Raw genomic sequence first — 10353 nt, forward strand, 5'->3', positions numbered from 1 at the left:
AAGGGTAATGATTACATTGTTTACACTAGAACTAAAATTTTTTTCATTACTTCTAGTTAATAATACTTATAAAAGGGGATACTCCATTTGAAACTGTGTCACCTCAGTGAAATCGGTTGACACCATTGTTTTGGTTTTTGAATTAGCATGTAATAAGAATGAAGAACAAGAAATTCAAACATTTTGCTATGATATTTATATACATTTCCAGAAAGTGTGACTGAGTCATTACAGAGATATTGTTATAAAATGAAACACTGTATTGTAAAATTCTGATGACATATTGATGAGATATTTAAAATCCCATTTTGTTAAACAATCTGAGCCATTGTTACATAGGCAGTACTACTGCCTGCATGATATTAAAGGCTTGATAAATTTCATGAAGATGCACTCTGTACATTTAGTTATAGTATGTATAGTTTCATGATTGTTCCAAGGTCAGTCAAATTATCAGCTCAGATGCATAGGGTTAAGAACACTTATTTTGAATGTGTACTCATTATTAGTAATTATATAATTTATTTTTCATCCTTCAATAATATGCAAACAGTGGTGACATACTCAGGGAATGTTGATTACATCTAGTATTTCCTCTGGTTGCCATCAAGATAAAAATTAAACAAGACAAAACTAATAATTATAATAATAATGTAATTTACTTACCTGACTCCTATCTCCATTATAATTGGGTCCATTGTTTTTACTGATGTTAATACCACAACGTGGCCGTGGCCTTTTGTCATTGGTAGTACGACTCCTTTGAGGGGTAGGTTTTCTAATGGGTTCAGAGCGAACCCCAGGATTCTCTCTTTGTTTTGTTGAACGAGGGTATTTTGGCGTTGCATCTGAAATGATAATTCACATATTCAATAATTCTATTATTCTATATTTAAAAATCAGAGATATAGACAACCCAATGATATCTGATACTAATTTATTACACATACAACCTGAACTTCATCCCAATATACCTAAATATTTTTTTTTTCTATTTTATTTGGAGATGTATATTTTTAGAAAACACATCAATGAATTTTATCAGTATAGAGCTACAGCAGTAACACCTGGGATACAATTTATTTTGCACATAACAACTTATGATGTCACTTAACCATCATGTCCTTTTAATCATATGTTCATATAAAGTCAAAAGTAAAGTTAGGTATAAAAATTAATTGCTCTAGAAACCAAGTTGCCATGGAAGCTTTCTATCTGGTTTATTATAAATATTCCTGGGAAAATTTTAATACATATCCTTGTCCTAACCCATATCAAAAATTAAAATTTCTCACACATTACATCTCAAAAATCTCTATTATATATTAATCTCTAAAGATATACCAAGTCCACACCCTTACTCTCATTTACATAACAAAAACCTCTTCAAACACTGTCAAAAAGTATAGTAGAACAAGATTTTTGCCAACTGAAACAATACTATATATTTGGTAAAATTGTAAACTTTATTGAATTACTTTGCAAATCTTCTTTTATCAGACTTTCAAAAACTTCTCCCTACACTGATGCATGACTAGTAGCCTATAATTACCTGGAAAATTTGTTATATCACTTCCTTGAAAAGAGAAGTAACATTAGCCAACTTCCAATCTTCTGGCACATACCCAATCTTTAATCTCCTTCAAAACCTTTGAGGAAATACTATCTGGCCCAGGAGCATTACCATTCTTTAAACATCCCCTTTTGTTTTAAAAAAAAAAGCTGAGAATTAATGTGATCATCTTGTTTGATCTTGCTTCCATCTAGAAACTGTTCAGGATGAGGAATACTGCATAAATCTTTGTCAGTAAAATTTAAAATCCATCCATCTCATAATTATCAGAAATGAGCCTTTCTTATTACTTTAAAGGCTTACTCCCATCCTAAAAGTTTGAATACCCATAACATATATATTAAAAGAAATCCTTATTTAATTTTTACATTTTCATCCTACCTTTTTTATATTCCTTTTTGAATTTCTAATGTCCACTTTCACCAACTCTCTTGATCTTCTATAATCTCCTAAGTCTCCCATCACATCATTCAATCTTTTTAAATTTATAATGATTTTGTTAATTTAATCGTTTATACTCTTTGTAAGCTAACCTTGTTTTTTACTTGCAGGGTCCTTTTTGTTTCTATAAGGAACATGTCTAGCTTGAATATTGAAAAATTATTTCATTAAATGTACTATAGAAGTCAAATGTTTAATGATAAATTTATGTAAATTTTTACGCATTACTATTAAACAGTATAAACACCTAATTCAAAATGTGTTATAAAGTAAAATTTTAAAGTTGTTTGTTCGTTGGTTGGTTGTTTTTGAATTTTGCACAAAGCTACACGAGGGCTATCTGCACTAGCCGTCCCTAATTTAGCAGCGTAAAACTAGAGGGAAGGCAGCTAGCCATCACTACCCACCGCCAACTCTTGGGCTACTCTTTTACCAATGAATAGTGGGATTGACCATCACATTATAATGCCCCCACAGCTGAAAGGACAAGCATGTTTGGTGTGATGGGGATTTGAACCCGTGACCCGCAGATTGCGATTCGAGTGCCCTAATCACCAATATTAAAGTTAATGAATATGTTGTGTCTACCTATTTAAAATTTGTAAAATTTCACCAGCTCTTCCTTGAATGTTTATTGAATTTGTGTGAATACAAAGTCAGTAAGGCTACCATAAGACCTCCAAGTAAAGATATAAATCAAATACGTAAGGTAGGCATTTTTTCTTTATGTTATGGTTGGAGCTTAGAAACTTGTTTTCATGGCATGCCACAAAACTAGGATTTTATATTAAGAGTAAAAAATTATAAGTTAAGGTGTCTAATTTACTGATTGTTCTACATTCGTATTTTGTATTCAAACATCAAAATTAATAGTTATGAATGTATTTGTAAGCATATGTTATATTGCCCAATTTTCTTTATTCTAGATTATATGCTCCAAGTTTCTTTAATCATATAACTGCTGATTTAGGGCACCAAGAAATATATTTCAAACCAGTTATTTTAACATTCAAAATTGTGTACCCATTTACTGATAAGTGAACTTTTTAATTCAATATCTGAAGGCTCCTCATGCATCACAGAGTAAAAACAAGACATTTAATATTTAAAAACAAATACTGGTAGGGAAATAAGTCCTTTACTTCACTAAGTATGTTTTGGTGTGTATTTCAATTGTAACTCAAATGAAAGCTTTATAAATGTTTTAGTAACTCTCTTACAAGTATGGACTTGCACAAAAAATGTTCCAAGTGAGAATTACTGAATGAGCAAAATAATATAAGTAATAAAATGCATTTCCTTTGTGTATCACAAGTTACATTCACATTGATTATCATTAAAATCTAAGAAGGTAGATTTAAAATACTAAGTCTTGCTCTGTTCATAACAGCACATTAGATATCTGTACTGTCATTGTTAATAGTGTTACTGTTGATGTCATAACAGAATTACTCAAGTTTAAATTCAATAGGAAAATCCTCATGACATGACCACATGTACCTAATATTTTTGGAATAAATATTCAAAAACATTTAACTCATTTAAGTTGATGTTAACTAAAATACACTTGGTTTGAGTTTTTATTTTATGCTAAATACTCTAAATAGTAAATTACATTTACAAACTATCATGTAGTTAGAACACATTTTTTTGACAGAATGAAAGCTAGTTATTTTTAGGTAAAAATGTGCAACTGATACTACTACTAGTAGTAGTAGTAGTACTAGTGTTAGCATGATTTACTAATAGTAATACTAGTAACAGTAGTATAATACCAATAACATTTGTAATAACTTGAAAGTTGAACAAAATATTGACAAGTTGTACGGTATGCCCAGTTATTTTCATTACTGGCCATAAGTTACCTTGTTTTACTTTTGAATCAGGCCCGTTAGTTTTTGATGAAGAGCTGCGACCAGTTCCCTTTCTTTCCATAGTAGATTCGTCTAACATTAACAAAAACTTCGTGTAATTTCTTTGGAAAAACAAGAGCGAAACAAACTCCGCCCGGAGTATTTACTTTGCACTCTTGTTTCTTCATGGCATTAAAAATCTAACAAGACATATTTGATAATGAAAAAATTATACTTGATAATCTGTATGAGATTTCAATCAATAACAGAAAAGTAAAGAAAAAACTTAAAACTACACAGGGGAGTTTCGAATCCCCAAAGTCGTCCAAGGGGACGAAATAACGCTTCCTTCGCTGCCAAATCAACCTGCTCCGTCGCAAAATGGCGACGAAATACGCAGGATAAGGATCTAAATAACATAATAGCACGAGATTTCAAGAAGCGCTCTCTGTATATTGAAAAGATGTATTTTAGGAATTTATCAAATATGTAAGGATATATATATATATACGTAAATAGGTACAAACATACGAAATATTTTTTATTTGTTTTAGAGCAAAGCCACATTGGGCTATCTGCTGTGTCCCCCGCGAGGAATCTAACCCTGGAGTTTAGCATTGTAAATCCGTAAACTTACCGCTGTCTCACCGGGGGGCTGTATGAAATATACTTTACTGACTGGAAAATATGTTCAAATGGAAGATCGTATACAAAATGATAATTTTATGAAATAAATGAAACAATATAGTATGTAATGAGAGAAGCTTGACAATAAAAATGCATAGACACATGCACACTTTGAAGATTAAATTAGCTGATCTGAGAAAATTATAAGGCTTGAAATTAATATGTATGTGTATATGTGTGTGTTGGAAATAATTATGGCCATGTTGAGAAAAAAAAAGTATAAAAGGCAAATACGTACTATGGGAATGTCACCCCTTTATGTTGCGAAAATGAAATGTACCAAAATAAGTTCATTTGTTAATAGTTTACACTGTGACTGGTTGTCATACAAGTTAAGACAGTCGTACTATGCCTAGTAGTAACAGTTTTCCACTTAAGGCTCCAAGAATTAAAACATCGCATGGCAAGCATGCAGAAATGAAAGTGTTGGTTAGTTAAGAGCACTCCATGTAAAAAAAAAAATTGCGACTACTAGGAGTTGTATTCAAGAGTCTAAAAAGGGCACATGCAACTGGCACTATAGAAGTGGTTGAGGTACAAAGCTGAATCTCTCCAAAAGTGATGTTAAGTACCTTACAAGACAGATGACAATCGAGTACAGATATTTCAATTAAACTATTTTTGCAGTAAATATGGGTGTCAACATTACCGAGCTGTAAACAGTAAAATACATACTGGCATAAAGTGGCCTGGATGGACGTGAGGCTGCACAAAATTAACTGCTGAAAAGAGATAACTGAATCAAAAGGTTGAAATGAATATTGGTCCACAAAGAGCACAGGCAGATTTTTATCCATCATTTAATTTTCCAGCAAGACAATGATTTCAGCATAAAGAAAATGTTGGGATAAATTTTGACTGTAACAACGCAAATGGAATACTCACAACCATTGCATGGCCTGCATAACATCCTGATATAAACAGTTTAAAGTGTTTATGGCGTTTATATAAGGACTGAGAAGGTCAAAACGAGACCAAACATATTGTCTAAGATGTGAGGAGTAATACAGAATATTTGGTACAATATTCCATAACTTCACATTGACAACTACATGGTATAGTAATAAAATGTATGGTGATCTGTATAAATTAATGGGTTCCTGTAGAAAATACTAATGCATTGTAAACCTATTCACTTTTACTTTGTATTTTATGTGATAATTTTTGTACCATTAATAATTTCACCACCATAATTGTCATTATTCATTGTTTGAATCCTTCCTGAATGTATACCAATCGTATTTCTGTAATCATATCCTTTGTTGTATATATTTGTAAGCTTAATTTATACAATTCCATTGCTGGAAGTTTTAAAGCAGTATTTTTTATTTGTTAAAGTATTGTACATATTTCTGTACATATTGATTATATATTATTCATATAGACAGTTGGTCACGGGAATTCTTAAGTTAACCTCGCCTTAGTTACCCACAGAGCTAGATCATTCAACTAAGGTGTCATATGTGCTTTCTCGTGGGAAAAATTGCTGTAACACTGAACATACTGTATAGATATCAACAGTGATCTATTCCACTGGCAAGTCAGATGATGAAACAGAGATACAGCAACCTTTGTCTTGAAGTAATAGTGATTGTCAGTTACATGGACAGAGTCTGTGCCTTGAGAAGAATGGAATTGTTGCTATTATTATATTATTGTTCTGTGGTTCCTACCCAGTTACTCTAAGTCTAAGAAAAATCTATGAACTTGAAAATAACACAGAGTAGGTAGGAAGGGGAAAGTTTCATGCAGTGAACACAGAACTAATTTTTGCACAATGTCTGTTTTCTATGAATGAATATATTTACCTGTCCTATGAAGAGCTGTTGCTCTGACGAATTGAAACTTCATTCTTGAGGAAATGGCATTTCAAATGTATTGAAGGATTTATGACCATGTGGTAGAGTTGAGTTCTGGAAGTAGATGGCTATCAGGGAGAATTTTAAGTCTAGGAGAGGCCTTCTCCAGAATATCTGGCTTTTGCCAATACCACAAATGTTTATTATGTATTTCTTGTTGCATCTGCAAAACTAGGAGGAAGAACTGCTGGAATGATTAATCAGGTTTTCCCCCTGAAGTTTAACCTGAGTTCACAGAAGGAATAGATGACTGAGGAGTATTGTAGTGATGCTGAATGTAACAGTCTCTACAAGACCAGATTAGACCAACCTTAAGTCTGTTCGATACCACTCATGACTAGTGAGAAAGATTGGTGGTACCACTAGTAAATGTTGTCCACCAACAGGTGAGACAGTAAGCATGAATTGTTGAAGGTGCTGATTTATGAGGCAGTGGGTTAACTCTTCATGATAGGAGGAATACTGCTAATCTCACCACAGAAAAGCCTGAGATGATGCAGAGACAAGGCGAGTCATGTCTGGTAACTTACCATTCTGCAACTTAATGGTGGAGATCTAACACTTGTCTAAGTGTAGGGATCCCTACACTGACCCAATCCACCTCATCTCGATGTTTAATATGTCACAGTCAGGTTTTGGCCAATAGTCTGTGGGAGAGTTGCTTATGTTGAAACCATAGATATTGGTAAAACAGATCACATCTATGATGTTTAAGGGTACAGCCTGGAATGGCTGGATATAGAAACAGTCTATGCACTTCCTGACTCCAAATTTAGATGATCCGTGCCTTAATGTTATCAAGCATATGACTGAGGTACAGCTATGGGACTGGAATATAGTTTTGCTGAGTTTTGCAGACATTTGGATCTGGTGGAGATGTGAGCTGTCCATTGAGCCACATCAAATTCCAATGATGCCTCCACCCAGATGCCATTCGAGAAGGGAGAACCAAAGCTTCTGCTTTGAGCATGGCCAACAGTGCTATTTCAAAGCGAACTACCCATACTTTGCTGTGGGAAGTTCAGCATGAAGCTTGCACCAAAAGGCCTGGTGGTCAGCACACTTCTTCTAGGGATGGATGACATTTGGTGTACATCCATAAAGAATCAAGGAGAGAGGTGAAATTCCTGATTGATACAGGAACTGCCAGACCAGTGGTTGACCTCATCATGCATCAGTCTTTTCAAGTGAAGCCATCACTCCAGCCATTTAACATTGACTTTGTTCTGGTAAATGATAAAGGAATAGACATGACTGGAGAGATTAAACCCCAAAAGCATCTAAGTACTGTGAACTACAGAATGAAGGTAGTCATCACAACCTAGATTCTAAAATTGGTATCCTCAGTGTTATGTTTGCAACAGATGAGCTGCATTTTCGTAGGAAGACCATTCAATACTAGCCAGTCCAGGCCCAGGAACAGAGAATTGCAAAATGCATGTTGTGGAGGGAGTCACAGTACCTCTGTGTACACAAGTGATGTTCCCTGTTTGCTTCAGACAAGGCCAAGTGCAGTACCACTACACAGTATGGTTATAGAGCCAACACATTAAATGTTCTGTTTCCTTTCCAGAAAATAGGGAGCACTGGGTTGGATAGTGATCTGTCTGAGAAGGGAAAAAGTTATAGTGTTGTTCTGTAATTATGGGTCATAAGCTATCCAGCTCCCCACATAATTGACAGAAGTAATGGTAATCAAGACTCGTAATATTCCTAGTGTTACCTCCATTAAAGTACAGCTGAATGTAAGTATTCAGCTTTTGATGCATCTGAGGTCATTGATTGAAGATATACAAGCAATCTTTATTCAACACAGTAGCAAACTGTGAGTGTCTTCTGGCGCAATTACATCTGTGTATTTATAGGATCAGATGACTGACTGGGCTAAACAAAAATAATTCACCATCACATATATACAGGCGATGCACTTGTAATTAAATACCCACTGTTCAGGCTTCCAAGGACTAAGTTTATGTCATTGACAAGATACAATGGATGTTCAAAGATGGAATGATACAATCTTTCAAGAGTTCATGACCATCTCCAGTTCTGAGCTGAGTTCAGGTGGGTAAATGCAGCAACTCCCATTTATGATTTTACACTCTAACATATAGACAATTATCTGGATCCATGGGAAGGTGTCCAATTGTTCCACACACTAGACCTAGCATCTGGAAACTGGCAAGTCGTAATGGATGACGAGAACAGATCTAAAAATGCATTGAGGAATTGAAATGATTTGTTCAAGTTTTGCATCATGCCATTCAGCTTTTGTAACGTGCCAGTCATAAGAGTACATTAAAGGAGTTGTAATGGGAGAGCTGCTCGGTGCATGTCAATTCTGTCTTGGTGTATATCCACCATGTTCGAATCTGCTGCTGAAAACCTGTGCATGGCAGATTTAAACTTGAAACTAGGGAATTGTGTGATCATACTCCCCACAAGTGGAATTTCTTTGTCGCATAGTGGGGAAAAAATGGTCTTTTCTGACCCTACAAAGATTGCACCCATGAACAACGAGAAGTCCACAGTTTCCTTGGTTTTAACAATACTTCATGGTCAATTTCTCCAAGATTGCTGCATCATTATCTGCTCTCACTAAAGATGATTCACATTTTGGATGGATTGATGTATGTGAGTGAGCATTCATGTCCCTAAAGTGCGCTTCAGTGGAAGCCCCAGTGCTGGTGTATCCACAACAGGACTGTGAGTTCTTGTTGGATATTCAGTGGAAGCCCCAGTGCTGGTGTATCCACAAAAGGACTGTGAGTTATTGTTGGATATCAGTGCCAATTATAGTGAAAATGAGGCAGTGCTATCACAGTACAGGATGAAGTGTAACATGGGATAGTGTGTTAGTTGTACAACAAAGAAAGAACTTATCGCAGTTGTGATCTTTGTCAAGCACTACTAACACTACCTATATTGTAGAAACTTTAAATTTAGTGTAGAACATGAATTGCTGGAGTATTTTTTGAACTTTGTGAATTTTGCAGAAGTATGGCTTTAAAAGTTTTTTTGGTGTACAAAACTTGAAGATAGCTTTTATATGCGGAAACATCTGTTAGCTGAGTTTTTGCACAGATCTTAAAATATAACGTTGATAAACGGAAACATCGACACATGTTGATATGTAGATCTTGAAAGTCGAGTTGTTCAAAACTTGAAAATAGCGTTGATAACTGGACCAATTGTTGGTTGAGATATTGCAAAGGACCCAGGAGCCTCATCCTTATTTAAACTTCTCAATTTTTTCTTAACCAGCTCAGAATTAATGCAGTCATCTTGTTCAATCTCATTTCTATCTATCAACTGTTCAAGATGTGGAATACTGCTTAAATCTTCGTTAGTAAAAACCGAGAAAAATTTAATAACCAACCATCTCATAATCATCAGATACGAGCTTCCCTTTATCATCCCTTAAGGGTTCTACCCCATCCTAAAATTTTGTTTAACTTTAATGTATTTAAAGAAATTCTTACTGTTAATTTTTACATTTTCAGCTAACCTTTTGTCACACATCCTTTTTGATGTCCTGTTTCACCAACTTTCAAACCAGTCAATTTAAATTTCTTCAATTTATTATGCTTTTCTTTAATTTTATCTCTTACACTCTTTGTAAGCCAACCTTGGTTTTTACTAGCGGCTATCCTTTTATTTCTATAAGGGATATGCTTACCTTGAATATTTATAAATTTATCTTTAAAAATTTTCCTCATCTGATCAGTGTCTCCAAATAATTCAGCTGCTCAATTCACAACAGATAATTCTTGTTGCATTCCTTCAAAATTTGTTTTCTTGAAATTTGTAACCAAATTTTATTATTCCTTTTCTCCACATAGAGCAAAACATTAAATCACATACAGCATGTTCCATAATTTCTGCCCTCTTGATCATTTCTATATTTGAAGTTAACAATAAATCTAAAATAGCATTGTTT

At 34.3% G+C, this 10353-nt stretch overlaps 1 protein-coding gene across 2 annotated transcripts in view; it reads right to left on the reverse strand.

Annotated features, from left to right (window-relative positions):
• LOC106472548 (RING finger protein 10-like) overlaps nucleotides 1-4263 on the reverse strand; it is a 36508-nt gene extending 32245 nt beyond the window's left edge. The window contains exons 1-2 of one of the 2 annotated variants that reach the window (XM_013933233.2): nucleotides 3880-4263; nucleotides 667-848 (exon numbers count right to left, since the gene is read on the reverse strand). In XM_013933233.2, coding sequence (XP_013788687.1) covers nucleotides 667-848; nucleotides 3880-3967 — 270 coding nt within the window. In that variant the 5' untranslated portion in view covers nucleotides 3968-4263. Of the gene's footprint in view, nucleotides 1-666; nucleotides 849-1552; nucleotides 1672-3879 lie in introns of those variants that run through there. The other variant, XM_022401705.1, reaches the window with a different exon arrangement.
• Between the last annotated feature and the right edge of the window lie 6090 nt (nucleotides 4264-10353).

Source organism: Limulus polyphemus, unplaced genomic scaffold (assembly GCF_000517525.1).
Source record: "Limulus polyphemus unplaced genomic scaffold, Limulus_polyphemus-2.1.2 Scaffold4, whole genome shotgun sequence".
NCBI classification, from domain to species: Eukaryota; Metazoa; Arthropoda; class Merostomata; order Xiphosura; family Limulidae; genus Limulus; species Limulus polyphemus.